This window comes from Sus scrofa, chromosome 4 (genome assembly GCF_054392235.1).
Source record: "Sus scrofa isolate SSC_HxYL_T2T_F1_AM1 chromosome 4, Sscrofa_HxYL_maternal_Yorkshire_Landrace_v2.0, whole genome shotgun sequence".
Taxonomy (NCBI): Eukaryota; Metazoa; Chordata; class Mammalia; order Artiodactyla; family Suidae; genus Sus; species Sus scrofa.
The window spans coordinates 25,760,960-25,779,780 of NC_139386.1; the positions used below are offsets into that span (position 1 = coordinate 25,760,960).

The window sequence follows — 18,821 nt, forward strand, 5'->3', positions numbered from 1 at the left end:
TATAAATTTTCTTAAAAGGAAATAAATTGATCCATAAATACAAAAGTTTTTGGGTCAAGAGGCACAGACTCAAATACCAGTAGGTTCATGGCTTAACAACTAGTGATATTAATCCAATAAGTTTTACATGTACACCAGATGAAGGAAAAATTGTCTCAAACTTCTTTCAGCCTTGTCTTTATATCCAAATAATTTTCTAGTCAAAATTATGTTTATATGAAAAGCTGAAATATAATCATATTTGAGATATAGAATTTCCATTTGTAAGTTTCTTAGCTATTAGTGCAGTGTTTTACATATAGTATATAATTACTAACTTAAAAAAGCAATGGGTATTGGAATGAAATTTTGGATGAATTATTATATGCTTTTGGTAATGATAATGATAATAACAATGCTGCCAAAAATCAGTGGTGAGAGCAACAAGAGTTATGGCAAAACGTTAAGACAATATTAGATATGTTACTTCAATTATATTAGAAGTGTAGCCCTTTCCAGATTAACATTTTTTTTTCTTTCTATGATTATGAACAAAACAGTTTGAGATTGTTTCTGAAAATAAAATTAACTATAGAAGAAAAGTCTTTTGGGGGAATTGTACCGATAAATAAGACCATTTCTCCACTAGTACGATTCATTATGTCTCTTGAATAATGCATATTAGGTAGATTTATTTCAAAAAATCCTTTATTTTCCATTATGTGTGTATTTATTACCTGCAGAAAGATAAGGGACTAAAAGGAAATTTTTAGAATCATATGATTTGGACTAAGTGACAGATAAATTATTTTGGAAAACTGATATTTTATCATTTTTATTTATTTCTATTGTTAAGATTACTACCATTACTCCCAAACATCATATTTGGCAGAGTTAGAAAATGGTTAATTTCATTTATTTACAAAACTGTATATTGATTTTAAATTTTCGGAGAGATCAGAAAGGTAACAGTATGGTATATGTCTTTGTGTGTGTGTGTGTGTGTATACATGTATGCATGACTGTTTTTGTGTATATTAAGCACCTACTGGACAAAACGAAACACTTTACAGATTAGACTTTTCAACAATCCAATGGAGTGGATATTACTTTGAATATTAGGAAAAACATCCACAAAGGTTTATAGTAATTTGGTCAAAGTCACCCAATAGTAAGTACTAAAGCTAGTTAAATCTAGATTTACAAGATCGCAAATCTCAGGGTCTTTATGACTAAGATTTTATTTTGTAATAATTATGAATGCAAAAGCCATTTAATAGATTTTGCTATTCCCCTGAATTCTTAAAATTACCCCAAAACGTATTGTCTACATAACATAAAACAACTTATTTATTAAGAATATATTTTATATAAATTATGTAAATGATATTAACATATTTTCAAGATAACAGGCATTTACTCCTCTATTATTGATACTAAATAATATTGGCCCACTTAAGAAAAATGCACATGTAAATATACAATAAAAATATTTCCAATTTTTATGAATAAAATATCCAAAATTAATTTATCTTTTCCTTTAGTTCAGAATCTTTAACATGGGTCTTAATTGTCAGGTTTTGCTATAGTGAGATCTCAGTGATGCTCAAGGCTGCTTGTTCATTAGTAGACTCCATGCTCTATAGGGTAGTGGTTAATACAGGCTCAAAACAGATTTATATTCCATGAATTCAAATCTTAGCTCTTCTCTTTGCTGGCTTTGTAAGTTTTACTATTTGACTTAACTTATTTTAAGTTTCAATTTTTTTGCCCCATATTTAAAGTGGAGATAATAGTGCTCACTCAGATTGTTTTGAGGATCAATCTAGCTGCTATACATAAGGAACTTAGCACAGATCCTCACATATAGTAAGAGTTCAATGAATAATAATAGATTAATATAATGCCTTTTTTAACATAATTTTTGTTAATTTAGTAAATAACTGAATATACCAGATAGTCTATTTTCTAAATGTTTAGCTATAGCAAATTATCTCTCTTTAATTGGACATTTCTAATGGACTATGGTCCAGGAAAATAAATCTCAGAACATGGTAGGATTCTGTCTGCTTGGAATTCCCTTTGTTATGACTAAGTGTAAGCAAGAGGAGTCTCAACATGGTGAAACTAGAGCCCAAATTAAAAAGATTACTAGTGATAACTTTTGGGAAAACTGAGAAACTCCTTAAAATATTGTTAAATGATGTAGCCACACCCATCTGTCAACCTAAAATAGACGGAAATTCTGTGAATTAAAGAGCCTTTAGGCAGTGGAACTTTGATAAATGAAGGGTTCAGGATATTGTGCCTGCAGAAAAGATGTGGTATGTGTAGGAGGCAATATGCAGAGTGTCATTCAAAAAATTCAGTGAAGGAAAGAATTTGAATCCAGGCTTGGTGCTAGATTGTATGTGAGAGTCCCAGATATGAAATAGAAGGAAACAAAGTTGCTCTGGTTGAAATGGGGGTTAGGTAGATCAGGAACTGTGTCCACATACTAATTAACTTACCTCCAGAACTGTCCTCTAAACAAAAAACTACTTGCTTCAGTAATTTCATAAAATTAACTCTCAGTGAAATCTAGATGCCAGTAAAATTTTGAGCAGTTGAGTTTTATCCTATTTTAGTCTCCTTGACTTTAAAATATACATATTTTTCCATAAATACATGACAATAAAAATAAGATGGAGGTCATAAATTTTATACACTAAGAGACTTTAGTGACATAGCAACCTAGTGAAATGTATGAATTTTGTCGGGATCCTGATTTGATTGAAGAAACTGTAAAAATACTTCTTCTTTTGAAGAAAATTAGGTGAATGGGATCAAGAAATTGTTACTAAATGATATATTGTTGCTAGTTTCTTTTGTTTTTTGTTTTTTTAAATAATTTTATTCTATTTATTTTATTATTTTGTTTTATTTATGTTATTTTTTAATTATTTTATTTTAAGGACCGAAGCCTTGGTATTTGGAAGTTCCCAGGCTAGAGGTCTAATTGGAGTTGCAGGTCTATGCCAGGGCCACAACAATGCCAGATCCAAGTTGTCTGCAAACCATAAAGAGTTTACAGCAATGCCAGATCCTCAATCCTCCTAGCTAGACCAGGGATTGAATCCACCTCCCCATGGATACTATTCAGGTTCATTACCACTGAGCCAGGACAGGACTGTAGTTACTTCTGTTGTTATTTTTTAAAGTCCTTATCTATTAGCTAGAAATACTGAAGAATTTATAGAAAAGGTTATAATATCGGGAGTTGTTTTAAAGCATTCTCAGGTTGGGAATATGAGGGGGGTGGTGCATGGAGGATAAGAGAGAATAAATGAAGCAAAATTAGCAAATGCTGGTAAGTGTTGAAAGTAGATTATGGGTTCACAGGTGTTTATTTTACTATTCTACTTCATATACGTATGGAACTTTTCATAATAAAAAAAAAATCCTCACACTTATAGCCCATGTGATAATATTTTCCTGACCCAAATTCATCTAGTATAGCTGGAATTTAGCTGATGTAGTGCCAAATATATAGAAACATATCTTAAGGGTAATTAAAGGAAAACATTCATCCAAATAGAATAGGAAAAAGAAGTGTTAATAAAGTATTCTAACACTTTAAACTTTTAATTTTGCTTTTCTATTTTAACTCTTTTAAATATATATAGGAGAAATGCTTACTGTGTTTTTCCAGAATTTCATTGCTTTTTAAACACCAAATTAGTTTTCAGCTGTTGGGAAATGTTATAACTGCCAAATTGCGAATAAGCTACTGGCTTGCAGTTGAATGGATATTTGCTCCTGGAACAATTAAATAAATTGAACTATATTTGCTACAAGAGGTTTTTATTTTTTTATTTGTTTGTTTGTTTACAGTGCCTGTGTATTTAAAATATGTCAAATAGACAGTTTTGAAACTTTGGTGGTAAGAATACTATCACATTATGGATATAAATGTCAGCTGTAGAGAAGTCTGAAAGTAGATATTACAGATTTATTCAGTAAGCCTGGTTTTTGGGTCAACAGAGTATCACACAAGAAATTGGTCACAGGAAAATAAATTATGATCTCATTTACTGTTGAGTTAAAAGCAAGACTAGATTTCTGCAGCTTGTAAATTACTGGATAATTGGGTACCATGGTCAGAGCCATGAATTATTTTTAATAACCTTTTTTATTTCCTAATTGTTACAAAATAGCAATAACAAGATTTTGGTATATTTATTTTCAGAGACAGAATGATCTCATTGTACTCTGTGAACTGCTAACCTAGAATTTAGAGATTGTTTGCTCTAGGTCAGGATTGGTGCAAGCATCCAGGATGGAGCCTAGCTTCTGTGTAGATACTGTAACAGTCCCTAATTGGCATTTGATTCACTTAACTCACCTTAACTAAAATGCTATATTAGTATAAACACCTCATTGTGAGTTAATAGTTTAATAGTATTGTACTACAATAATAGTAAGTATTTGGAATCTCACTTATACATAGAAAACATAAAACTTTTCAAAATACTGATTAAACTCACTTATATCAATTAATATGACTTCTGCCCAGATTTGCCAGTGCTAGATGATGGAAACAAGGAGCACACTGGTTTTATTTGTGACTAGTTTTAAAAGTTGCTTTTTTAGTTCTTTTGAGACTTAATTATCATATTTTTTTCTATATGTTTTTCATAAGATTGCGATCTTGTAATCATCTTTAAGTGAGAAAGGGTTTAAAATCATGAGGTATCCAAGTGGTATAATGATCACAAAATGCAACCTTGAAGCTGTTTATACCCCTGGTTTCATAGCAAGAGCATATAGAGAGCAAAGAGTTCTGTACATGTCAATAATGTTAAAAGGAAGCCTTTTAGAATGGAATAATGCCATTTGCAGCAACATAGCTAGACCTAAAGATTATCATACTAAGTGAAGTAGATTAGAAAAAGATAAATATCATATGTATCACTTGTATGTGGAATCTAATAAATATGATACAAAAAAACTTATAAAACAGAAACAAACTCACAGATTTCAAAATCAAATTTATGATTACCAAAGGAGTAACCGGTGGATGGGCAGAAGGATAAGTTAGGAGTTTGGGATTAACATATAGACCCTACTATATATTAAATAGATAACTAACAAGGACCTACTATATAGCACAGAAAAATCTACTTAATATTCTGTACTTACATGGGAAAAAGGAATGGGTATATGTATGTGTATAACTGATTCACTTTGCTGTACACCTAAAACTAATACAACATTATAAGTCAACTATACCTCCATAATTTTTTTTAAAGAAAACCTTTTGCATACATACTTGGATACTGCCACACTTATTATCTTGAAATATTCATATCAGATGAAAATATGAGGTAAAATTAATAAAAAGCTAGACAAACTTTTTGATAGCTTACGTCATCAACAGTTATTTTTTTATGCTTTTACACATAATCAAGTCCAGTTCCAAATACACCTTTGTTTAGTATCTTTATTTCTGTTCTGTCGATAGTGAGGGTACACATGTGTGCTTTCTTCTGTGCTGTGTCGGTGCATAAAATGCAAGCTAAGCATACATGAGGACTTAACTAAAAACATTGTAGCAGAGTGACCAACCAGCTGAGTGCTTAATATAATCAAAATGAGCTCTAGAATACAAAATAATGTGCAGATTTTGCAAAAGGAGCAACAGGAATGTTGAGAAACAAGCTGAGATCTAATAGGAATTTATATGTTCCTTTTTCTGCCCAGACTCCTTCGCGTGAGAAACTATTTTTTTTTTTTTTTTTGTGATGGAATTCCTATGCCTTTGAAACAGAGTGGTATGAAGGAAGTAAACAAAACAAAAGATGAATGCTCTCTAACCTTGCTTCATTTTTCTTAGCCCACAGAGAAAGCTGCTAATTACATTTTCATATTTCATCCAAAAGGAGAATGTAAAATTAAGCAGTTAGAGAAGTGTATAGCCATTTTCAATTCAAAATACAAATGAATCTTGATTTAAATAGTTGGACCACTCCTCTAACATAATCAATTCTAGCATTTGTTCTAAATATACATTTATGGAAAGTAGAGAATTAGAAAAGATTTGCTCTTTAACATCAAAGGTCAATTAAATTTTGCCTATCAGTAAACTTTCAGATTAAATTAGTAGAATATATATTTACTAAATCATGTTATTAGTGATAGTAACTCATATTTATCACTGTGTTTCAGGCACTGTCCGAAGTGTTTTACAAGTATAAATTTATCTCATATTCATATAAGTCCTGTAAAGTTAGGCATTTGTATTATCCCTACTTTACAGATAAGGAAATTGAGGCATGGAAAGGTGAGGTAGCTTTCCTTTGTGGCTCATCCTACATTCAGTCCTTGAGAGGTAGAATCCTTTGGCATCAATCCTTCTAAATCTGCTCAGCTTCAGATGTTGACAGTCTTTAAGTTACTTAATTCATTGTCATAGAGCAAAGAAATTTTGGCATTTAGGTACTTGGCATCATAATTAATAATGTACTACCCATCTGACTACCAGAACTATCTCTGCCCAGAGAATCCTACTGCCCTGCCTTCCTCCACCAAATTTGAATCGTTATACATCAAAGCAAGTTAGGATCAGACCTGAATTTACTACAACCTCTTAGATATTTTGTTTTATTTTGTTTTGTTTTATTTTATTTTATTATTATTATTATTATTTTTTTTTTTTTTTTTGGTCTTTTCTAGGGCCACACCCAGGGCATATGGAGATTCCCAGGCTAGGGGTCGAATTGGAGCGGTAGCTGCCAGCCTACGCCAGAGCCACAGCAACACGGGATCCGAGCGGCATCTGCGACCTACACCACAGCTCATGGCAATGCCGGATCCTTAACCCACTGAGTGAGGCCAGGGATTGAACCCCCAACCTCATGGTTCCTAGTTGGGTTCCTTAACCACTGAGCCACAGTGGGAACTCCCACAACCTCTTACATATTTTAATTTTAACTATTTACCACCTTTTGCAGAAGTGGTTACATCAGTTCCCGGGCTGATTTGGGTTTTTTTCCTTCTTACACTAGTATGCCATTGCGATACTCTGTGAAATATTCTCTTCTGAGAGAAAATCAAATTTGGTAAAACAAAATTGAAACCCTTATTTATTTGCATAAACTCACTTTTAATTTTTAATTAAATTCCTGATCACTGAATAACAGTAACCATGTTCATGTTTGTTTTATTATCCTCATTTGAAGTTAATTAATTGCTAAATCAGTGAGCCTCTGCACAGTGTTGTTTTGATGGCACAAAAATCAAATATAACTTCCAAAACTTTCTGACTTACTTAGGCAACAGAGGAACATTTCAGTAATATTCCAGCATAGAGTTTAATGGAAAAGGGAGCTTTACCTTATTTGTTCTATTGATTCGTATTCTAAACAAATGCACACCCTCTCGACACTAAACCATTCGTGTGTTGTGTCACCTACTGTACTATTTCCCACAATGATATTTTCAGAGAGACTGTTGGTCTGCACAAAATATTTTAACAGTGAAGCCATACTAAAGCTCAGGAGTTTCTTTCTGCCATCTCAATTCTCTTTTATTATTTATTGACTTACATTTGGGATCGTTAAATTAAACAGAATGGACAAAAGTCTTGGGAGTTAAATGAACACGACTTAAGGAGAAAGGATTTGACAAAGTTTTGTATAGAACAGGAAACAAATGCTCTTTGAAAGTAGTTTAGTGAACACTTAAACCCTGCAGGACTTCTCAGTAAATGGAACCCTGCTACTCTGTCTGGTTGAGTATGATACTGTAAAAATGAAATGTCAAATAAACCTTGCTTCATATGCAAAGAAGAGTAGATAGGTCTGATGCCTGGTCTCATTCTGAGTTTATTTCCTCTGGGAGAGCACATAAACTAGAATAAAATTTTGTAGTTGTGGTAAATGTTCTAACAGATATATCCTAAGCTAGAGGTTTCTTATTTTTAAGTGATTTAACTGATTTAAATAGACTATTTAAATTATTTTTAAACATCTAAAATATGACTTTCTTTTAAATGCAATCCGGGACTTCCCCTAAATATTGCCCATTAGATATTTTTTGTAGAGGACTTGGTTTGGAGAACAGATTGAACAATTAGTGTAGCAATTATCAGTATGGAAAGATGTGCCTACAATACCCCTGTGATTTATAATTAACTTAATTAGGAAATCTAACATCTTCTCATACAAAGAATAAAGATAAGCTGCCACCTGAATGACCACAAATCTAATGAAGGGAATCTAAGAAGCAGAGACCCTTTCTTTATGTCACTTTTTAACCCAAACATTTAGCTAAGTCCCTTATACATCCTAGAATACAATCAGTGAATAGTAGTTGAATTAATAAACTGTATTCTTGGATAAAATATATCAAAAATAAGAGACTCAGAAGTAATTTCAGAAATAATAATATATTATTTGCATTGACTTTTTCATATAGATTTTTAAGTGTTTAATTCTACCTTACTAAGTTTGTTTCTTCCCACTTCTAGCTTGCAGTAATACATATATTGTAAAAAAGGATTTTTAATAAAAAAGTTAGAAACAGTATTTTTAACATCCACTTTGCTTAAAGAAGGAAAAAAAAAAAATCCCTTTAAAATGGTGTTTCCTTTAAGAAACAGTTAGTGTTTACAGCCTGCCCTAATAGTTTGAGAGCAAAGTGCTTTTGGTGTCTTCATGCAAATCTCCAGAGAAAGAGAAAGCAGCTTGGAGCTGAGATGCAAAGAATTCTATATTCCTGTTGGAAACTAAGAAAAAGAAGATAGAGAGTGGCTAATTATTCCAGAAAGCATAATCAGCCCAGACTTTGGGAGTTAATTGTAGTCCTAAGGAAAAAAAAAAAAAAAAAAAAAAAAAAAAGGTGCTCTAGCCATTAGGTTGAGATGTTAGTTTCTAGATCAGTGTTGAAAAAGGTATTTTTTTTTAAAGAGGACATGATTATTACTCCCATACAAATATAAAATGTGTTAAAATTATTTAACTAACTCATTAATTAAAATTGTTATTTGACTCATTAACTTAAGCCTGTAAGATTCCACAGAAGTTCAAAAAAGAATTCAGGGAGTTCCTGTTGTGGCGCAGTGGTTAACGAATCCGACTAGGAACCATGAGGTTGCGGGTTTGGTCCCTGCCCTTGCTCAGTGGGTTAACGATCTGGCATTGCCGTGAGCTGTGGTGTAGGTTGCAGACGTGGCTCGGATCCCACGTTGCTGTGGCTCTGGCGTAGGCCGGTGGCTACAGCTCCGATTCAACCCCTAGCCAGGGAGCGGGAGCGGCCCAAGAAATAGCAACAACAACAACAACAACAAAAAAGACAAAAAAAAAAAAAAACAGAAAAGAATTCAAATAACCAAATTAAATTGATGGATTGGTAGATAGATAGACTACTGAAATGAATTTAAAAACCTAAAAAATAAGTCTGTCCATTGGACAACAATAATCCTATGCATTACACCAGAGACCCCGTAAACACAGGTGACCCAGAATTATGTGTTAGACAACACTTGCTTACCAAAAATCAACATCCAGTTACCTTTTGATCCACCTTAAAATATTTCACTTTTTTTTTTCCTACATAAGTCTCAACTATGCAGAGTACAGTTGGCTATTCAGAATATTTTAGAAGCAAAAGACCTACTGCTAGCTGAACATAGTAAAATTAAGTAAATTAAGACATTTACAGACAATGGGAAAGGAAACATAGGGGTAACCATTTACTTCTTGAGATTTCTGGCCAAGAAGGGGAGATTTGGTTCAGAAATATAACTTATCAACTGAGTAAAATAATAGTTAACCTGGTAATGTGTTGGAAATCTCATCACTATGAAAACTTTTTTGATTCTTCACACTACAAAGCACTTATTCATTACCCTCTCAGAGTTTTTCTAATAAAAGCTATCATTAATTTAAATTTCTTATTGGCCATGTTACTGCAGAGTAAGGTTAAAGTTAAGGGGAAGTAAGCTTACTGATGGGTTAATAAAGCAAGATTCAACAGGCCACTCTCTTACCCACTACTCTTCTCAAAGTTCTCCTCAATCTCTTCACAGCAGGTGCAGTTACTAACACCACTCAAAGGGTATTTTGAGTCTTCTGTTTTTATTTTTTTGTCTTTTTGTCTTTTCAGGCCCACACCCACGGCATGTGGAGGGTCCCAGGCTAGGGGTCTAATCTGAGCTGTAGCTGCCAGCCTACGCCACAGCCACAACAATGCAGGATCCAAGCCACGTCTGTGACCTACAGCACAGTTCACAGCAATGCCGGACCCTTAACCCACTGAGCGAGGCCAGGGATTGAACCTGAAACTTCATGGTTCCTAAGTTGAATTCATTTCCACTGAGCCACGACGGGAACTCCTTTTGAGTTTTCTTTACTTAATGTAATACAAATATGCAGTGTTACTGCTATGTCATTAAAAGTTACAGTCTCAACATACCTAATTTACAGGTGACACAAAACTCTGGTCTATCTATAGAGAAGTAATAGTTAATAAGAACAAGAAGCCTATAGGCAAGAAAAAAGAGGAAGTGTTTTTTTGTTTGTTTGTTTGTTTTTCTTTTTTCTTAAAGAAAGATCTTGGATCACTGTATTCTGGTTGTTTTAGATGTTGTTTGGAAGTTGGACATATTTCATTGTGGAATATTTGAGATATTTAGGAAGACAGAGATAAAGGATGCTTAATTGTAATGTTTTTCTTAATGGCTTGCTAGAAAGATATAGAGAAGGAATATTATCTGTCAAGAGCCTTGTTGCACAGCATACTTGATTTGGCAAAGTTCCTGTAATTAGACTACCTAGATTTTTTTTTGAGGGAGAGAGCAGCACTGACACATGGAAAGGCAATGGCAACATCTTCATTACAGTAGAAACTTTTAAAGACACATCTGAAACCAGACCATCCAAACACCAATCTAAATAAATGCAAAGACTGAAAACAAAAACATTCTTAATATTTTAGGGAAAGTTGTTTTTGAATGTTATGCTTGGGATTCCGTAGACCTAAATATGGATCTTTTAAAAAGGTATGAACTAGATATTTTTCATATGACTTGGAAACCATTACAATAATTGACTACATGTATCTGAGTTGTTAAAAGCATAAATTTGTTTTCATGACTTTGAAGAAATGTTCAAGGAGGATTATTTATGAAATTCAGCCCTCTAAGGTTCAGGAATTATTCAAAGCAACAACACTATCTCTGTGTTTATTTTCTTTTACCCCACAGAGAACTGGACTGAGATCACCAGCTTATTTTAGCAGACCAAAAAATATGTGTAGCTTTGTAGCTATAGTATTATGTGTATGAGTTCATATGCAAAACTCAGCATGTTTCAAATGAAAAGGCTGTCTTCATATGACCACCATAGGATGGCCATAATCTTGATTTTATGTATAAAATATGAAGAACTTTGTGAAATGTATAGTTTAATTACAGTAATGAGATTTCAAATTTATAAATATTACCTTGATTTTGCATTATTAAACTTAAAAATTATAGTCTTTAAACCCCACAATTGTTCTAGTCAATGAAATGTTTTAAGGATTAATTTTTTTACCTATTTGATTTTTTTTAAAACAAAATGCTAGCTGATTTCTGCTGTAGAAAAGGTCCTTCCTTGTAAGCTACAGTTTGGGTAGTTTCTACATATAAAGTTAATGTAATACATTATTAAAGGAAAAGTACCAAATGAAGTTAAAAGGAGATGTGTATAAAAACCCACTGGTGAGTGCTTCAGATCTGTACTTACCATCAAAGTAGTAATTTTTTAAAATTTCATATCTCAATTAAAAAATGTCTCAGTTTCTGAAAAGTCATAAATTATATGTCTATTTTGGCAGAAGATTAATAATAGGTATTTAGGAATCATTTTTAACTTATAATGTGAATTAAACGCTATACCTTAAAAGTATCTTGCTGAACTTATTCTAGTGAAACTATTATTTATAATGGAATAGCATTTTAAAAGCAATCTAAAATAAATCCCCAAAATTAAATCTTTGTCTGTGCTATTTAAAAGAGGGAACAAACTTAGAAAAAGAGAAGAGAGTCACAAAGTGAAAAGAAACAAACAACTGATGGAAAAATCAAAAGTAGTTATTATAAAGAATTAATCACCAACCTTATGATTTCTGAGCTAAATTAAATGTTATACCCATTTAATTTACTTAAACAATAGTCTTAAAATTCTACTGCTTTTAGGTCATGGTCATTACTCTTATGACCTGAAATACACATGTCTGTCATATCAAGCAATTGGCACCTATCCTCTTTTAAAGGTAGAAAAGAAAAAGATGACTATTATATTGTAATACTTTGTTCTCTCTCTCCTCCTCTTTCTATTTTTTTTTGTTTGTTTTTTTGTTTTGTTTTCGTTTTTGGATGGTTGGTGATTTGTTTGCTTCTCCTGGTTCCTGTTGATCAGTGGTGTTTGGCCAGTTTGTATTTTTCCAGACATCACTCCACGATGTTGTTGAGGTGTATGATGGGCCAACTCAGCAATCTTCTCTGTTATCTTCCCTCTCAGGATCCCATTCAGGTATCCTTTAATAGAACTGCCATGCATTAGTTATTGATTACAGACTGACTTTGATTGGTATTATAGTGAAAGTTGAGATTTATGTCATCCATGTTAGAAATAAAGTAAACTGAAAATAGAATCATTCTTTATTTTAAAAAAAGAATAGAAACACAACAGTAATACAATGCTTGAGAAAAATAAAACCAACTCTTTTGGGGGATTACAATCAAGTAAATGTAGTGTTTAATGTCATATTTAAAGATTCTTTAAAGAATGAAGCAATTTTATCAAAATGTACTAAAAGCCTTTCAAGTTAAAATGTTGCAGTTGAAGCTAAACCCAAAGAAAATATATTGTCAGTGGTAGGATATATTAAAGTAATTTGATAGACCATAGACTGACGTTTTCAAATGACAGTGTAAATTAATATAATTTGTTAGGTTTACTGAATGAAATTATTTATGATATCTTAGTGTTTGTTTTGTTGAGTAGGAGAATCACTTCCACTGAGTTCAGGTAATCAGATCACAATTCGATTTACTTCAGTTGGACCAATAACAGCTAAGGGATTTCACTTTGTTTATCAAGGTAAGTGACCCTGTAGCATAGAAACACACTAAGGAATGATATAAGTTTCCATGCTATGTTCAGCATTAATTCAGTTATGAGATCCTCATAACCATATAGGGGAGATAGAAACTGTGTGTTTTTTGAAACACTTTTGCCCTGTCCATTCCTGTTATTAGAGCACTATTTCTTTGACCAAAGTTATAAAAGACCTATTGCTTCCATCATCATTCACAAGTTAACTGCATGCTGTTCCTTCCTTCCAGCATACTGTTTTCAAAACATCTTTTTTTTTTTTCTGACAATTCTTCACTCTACATACTCTATTTCCTCATAGTCTAGCATTCTAAGCTAAAGATGTACAAACTTCTTGTGCTGATGTGCATAGACATACCAAGCAAATCATTACTCCATTCTAAAGTTTTAGTTTCTCAACTTTCTTCATGGCTATTAAATATTTTTGTGCAATTCAAAGTCAGTTTACATAGGTTTTTTGTCACCTTTTATAGACAACTTTCCACATTATATTAAACTAAATTAAGAGCAATCATCAGAATATTTTGTTTGAATTATATATGATCATTCTCAAATGTATCTTGAACTTTACTCATAATATATCTATAAACATTTGTGATTTGATATTCTTATTAAACTTTTATTCCAATTATACTGGCTATAATAGTACACTGTCTCATTTTTAATATTTTCCCTCTGTAAACAATTCATGGTATTAGGATTTTTAAAAGGCACTAAACAAATTAAGTTATTTTCGCTCAAGTCACATAAGAGGAACCAATCTATTTGGAATTCAACCTATCATTTTTTGGGCTGTTGTCAAACTTATTAATCCCATCTGTATGTGTTTTAAAAAGAAAAAACATCCTGTTATCATTCTATTTTACTTAATCCAAAAAAAGTCACAATTGAAGGATATACCTATAAAGCCTGAAAGCAATTTCAAATTTGATATTGTATGATTATTAAAATTAAAACTTCTATTGTTGTTAATCTGTCTGACTTCTGCTTAACCTGAATCTAGTTACTGCCTTCATCAATAACAAACATATTTTGAACAACTAAGTTTATGAACATGCTATGAAATTAATCAAGTGTTGTGTTTGCTTTTTAAATCTATGTTTTAAAGGGCTAAATATTGTTAAAAAAAAATCGACATTACATTATGTAACGGGACATCTGTTTTTTTGTAAGCTCTTGGAATTCCAATTTAAAAAGGAAAATTATGTAACCTTCAGTTATCATTCCATTAATTGAAGTATCTAACTCAAGGTATATTGTTATATTGGTGAGTTTGTCAAACAAAAAACAGAAAAAAATTAATGTTCTTTAAAGGATCAAAATAAAATGTTTTTAAATGAAAAATATTAATGACAATAGCAGTATTCATTTTGAATTGTATATTATGTATGAAATTTAAAACTTTTAGAGATGTGTTCAAATGGTTAGCTAAAATTCAGGTTAGTGAAGATTTCTTTGAAATCTGTTTGCATAGTTACATTTTGAAATCTGTATCTCTCAACTATGAAAATAAAATCAACAATTATTTGTATGCAGCTGTTCCTAGAACAAGTTCCACCCAATGCAGTTCTGTGCCTGAACCAAGGTTTGGAAGAAGGATTGGCAATGAATTTGCAGTTGGTTCATTGGTTCTTTTTGAATGTAATCCAGGATATATCCTCCATGGATCCATTGCAATTAGGTGTGATACAGTGCCGAATTCTTTGGCCCAGTGGAATGATTCCTTACCTACCTGTATTGGTGAGTATAAAAATTTGTATGCTTTGTGACTGAAAATATTATAAAACAAATTTAGTTACCTTGACTATTTGAACACTCCTATTTCAAATAAAATAGTTTTATATTAAATTTTAAACAATGTATTAGTTATGATATATCTAAATATGTAAATTAGAGTGGCTATTTATGCAGCTGAGATGTGGTGCAATCAATGAAAATATAAATGCGTATTTCCAATAACACAGAATTGGAATGCTACTAATAGGCGATTATTAGATGCAAATATCCTTTGAAATAAGTGTTATTTTCACTTTTAAGAGTTTATGCAAAGATTTCTATGCCAATATGTAAGGAATTTATCTATTTTTTAAGGATCACAGAAGTGGATTTTTGTCATCAAAAAAATTAGAAAATTTGCATTAGTAAATGTTTTTTCTTTTCTCCATTAATTACAGATATGATATGTATAAAATATAAGAACATTTCCCAGTATTTCACAAATATAAGTAAAAAAACACTTCAAAAGAGAAGGCATAGAGTTAGCCAGAATTCTCATTATTGCAAACTTTATTTTTCTAGTATTATATCTAATTTATATTGACAAAATATACACTTTCTAAACTTGGCCCTGCTAAGTTACTTGAAGTAGATTAAAACATTTCCTAAGCCATTTAAAAAAATTGTCTAGAATTTTATAATATTTTGGGATCATTACAGTGGCTTTTGGATCTTGTAGAATTCTATCAATGTGGAAAATGCAGATGGTTCAAGAACATAGCTGGAGCTTTTTTTTTTTTTTTTTTTTTTTTTTTAGTTACATGATATTAAACCAAAAGAAGAGTAGTTAAGTTTAATATCAGGTTAATAATAGTTCTAATGAATTATTTCTCATTAAAGTTTTATTGGTAAGTGATTTGGAAATGAGAGGAAGTTTTTTTTAATAAAAGATAAGCAAAATTTTGTTTTTATTTTAATAATCTCAATTAACTCTTTAGAGAAGAGTGCATATGCAAACATATACAGTTATAAATATATAAAAGGTATTTTTAATTCCACATCTTACCATATCTAAAGATAAATTATATGTGTTGATAGTTTTTGTTAAAATATATTTTAAAATTTTAATTGATATGATATGGAAGGGATACTCATTTGTACTGAGGAAGGAGTGAAGGTAAAGCCTGGTGATATACGTTCATGGAACACACACTTTGTATAGGACATAGCTGCTTTAAATCTTTTACCATTCACATCAAGGTATTATTAATAATTGTGCTGGGGAAATGGTAAAAACCAGGACTATCAGAAATCAAAAGGAAGGATGGATGGTCACTTGTTTTCTCTACTAATTCTATATTTTCACCCTCCAAAACAGATATACCTACCATATTTCACAGGGTATTGTTCTTACAACCAGTGTTTTAGTTCTTCCCACTACAATGAATGGAATGTGAATTATTCTTTTATTATTCTTTTGTTTGTTGAAAACCACATGCAAAAAGAAATTTGAAACACTGAAAATCTGAAAATGACTCTTAAACTTTCTCACCTATCAGCTAAATATCCAGTTTCTAATATGATTACCATTTACTGAATGCTTACAATTTGCCAGATTCTGTGACGAGTAATATAAATACATATTTAATTAAATCCTCACAGTAAACCTAAGGATAAGTTAATCTCAAAATTTAGAGATGCATAAACCGAGTCTTTGAGAAGTTAAAAAAATATATGGTGACATAACCTAATAAGAGTTAAAGTGGGGCAGAATTTGAAAGTAAAGTTTTCTGCCTCCAAACCTCAATATACATGATAGAAGGCTGCTGTTGTTTATGTCTTTGACTTATGAGCTAATTATTTCCTAACTGGATTTCTATATCCTATTTATAATGTGGAATTTCTTGACCTGTTACAGTATATTTTTGACGGTCAGCAAGTAAAGGCGAAAAAAATCGTTTGGACTTGATGTTCCTTCTACTTTGCACCTAACATAAAGCCAGAGTTAATAGAACAAAGAGGTCTTCTTTACATAGTTTTATATTCTCATAAGAGAAAATAGAAGATGTTCTTCCTTCTGAGCTACAATTTAGATTGACTTCATACTTTTATAAAATACTAATAAATAAATTATCCTAAAAGACCGTGAGCTGAAAGAAATGTTCCTATATGGCTTGGCCAGAGTTAGTCATACAATATGCATAAATTGGAAATTACATTGCTTTAAGTCAGTTTAATAATTAAAGAAAGATACGTGGTAATAATAATCCCTTTAGCCACACAACGGATTTTTAAATATTTCTCCATAAATATCAGGAAAAAAATCATTATTTCTGCCTAATTTTCCCAGTAGTTATTTTTATAATTTCTGTCACTTTGTTTTTTCATGTGCATATTAGTATAAACAATACCATATAATGAAAGATAACTGAATAAGTAGCTATCTTTGTTTTATTTCATATGAGATGAAAATTCCCTCAAGATAAAAGTAGAGTAATATGATGATATACAGAAAGTCATAAACTAGCTCATTAATCTTTAAATATTGTCAAAAACATTCATCTATTTATTTAGAATATTCAAAGAATCTGCATATGCAAAGCAGTGAAATTTAAATTTATGTATTACTCCTTAAAGTTCTGTTTTTATATTTATGTGTTTTTATATTTTAATTAATGGAGAAAATTTGTAAAAGATCATGTAAAACTGAGTAAAGTCCTCACAACTGAGAATTGTAGTAGGTTCTTAGCATGAAGGTTAATTAAACCATAGGTAATGGTCTTAGGCTTTGACCTTAACACTGAATTGTGGTGAGTTATTACATGATCCTGGAAATTTTACAAAATCTCTGATTCTCAACTCCCATCTCAATATAGTAGGAAAGTTATAGGTTTATTGTGGCTATTAAATGATTTAAAGACTTGGCATAGTCCTTGGAAACATATTAAGCACTCGAAAATTACGTTGTTTTTGTGGTTGCCAAATTCTCTACCATAAATCCAGAAGTGCAAACTTCAATCCTTTGAAAGTATTGGATTTAGACTAAAGAATTTATATGCAATGCTGATAAAATATTTATTTTATTGATTTTTATTTGTCAATATGTTGTTTTAATAACACTTTAAAGTTATTACTTATAAAAATTATCTTCCAAAAAGATTTTTACATCTTGAAAAGAGCTAAAAGCAAGGACTTCTATCATTCTTTCTAATTATAATAATTTAGAGTTCCTTGAAGGCAAGATTTTTCTTTGCAACTGAAAATTTTTAGAAAGGTTTTGGGAAATGTAATGACAATTTTCTTGAGAATAGTAATTGTTTATTAGAATATATTATTTAGGGGGATTGTGAAATTTCTTTCCATCTATTTATGAATTAACAGAAAATTGGCTGAAAAGGAACAGAATTCTAACAATAGGTGTATATTCATGATTTGGTTTGTTTTTGTTGGTAGAGATCTAAAATACAAAAGTTAAAATTAAAACAATGATTACTACAATTCTAATTGGTCTTGAAAATATATATTTAACCAAGGTATGCATTCTGCATTTTCTTCTGACTCTTAAATATTCAAATATTACATTATCCCCTCCAAAATTTTCTTTTGTACATTAGGTATGAAGGATAGAAAGGGGAAAGAGATAAAAGGGAAAAATGAGTTGACATTAAAGAAAGAATCATGAAAGAACAGTTGAGGAAGAAAGGGAAAGAGGAGAAAAGTAATATATACTGTTAGATGGAGAGTAGAGAATAAGAATTCTATACTATACACATAAGCCATTTTTGTTTACAGCAGAAGACAACCCCTATTCTACATAATTATCACAAAGCTCATCCATATATCAAATGTATCAGCTGATTAATCCCAGTATTTTTTCCATAATAAATAAAATTCCATGTTAAATAAAAGGAAGGTCAGTCCGTGTTATTATAGATTCATTATTTTAGCAAGGACAGGTGCTCCTACCAGGCATTAAAGCCTATG

The 18,821-nt window shown here is 31.3% G+C and overlaps 1 protein-coding gene and 1 long non-coding RNA gene across 6 annotated transcripts in view; one reads left to right on the plus strand and one right to left on the minus strand.

The window, feature by feature from the left end:
* CSMD3 (CUB and Sushi multiple domains 3) overlaps window positions 1-18,821 on the plus strand; it is a 1,221,352-nt gene that overhangs the window by 1,020,764 nt on the left and 181,767 nt on the right. For 3 of the 5 annotated variants that reach the window (XM_021090582.2, XM_021090585.2, XM_021090586.2), the window contains 3 exons: window positions 12,423-12,536; window positions 13,011-13,106; window positions 14,658-14,861. In XM_021090582.2, coding sequence (XP_020946241.2) covers window positions 12,423-12,536; window positions 13,011-13,106; window positions 14,658-14,861 — 414 coding nt within the window. The remainder of the gene's footprint in view (window positions 1-12,422; window positions 12,537-13,010; window positions 13,107-14,657; window positions 14,862-18,821) is intronic. The other 2 variants (XM_021090584.2, XM_085021036.1) reach the window with 1 other exon arrangement.
* The window catches only part of LOC146403730 (uncharacterized), an 84,869-nt gene that overhangs the window by 48,057 nt on the left and 17,991 nt on the right, over window positions 1-18,821 (minus strand). The gene's annotated exons all lie outside the window — the stretch shown is intronic.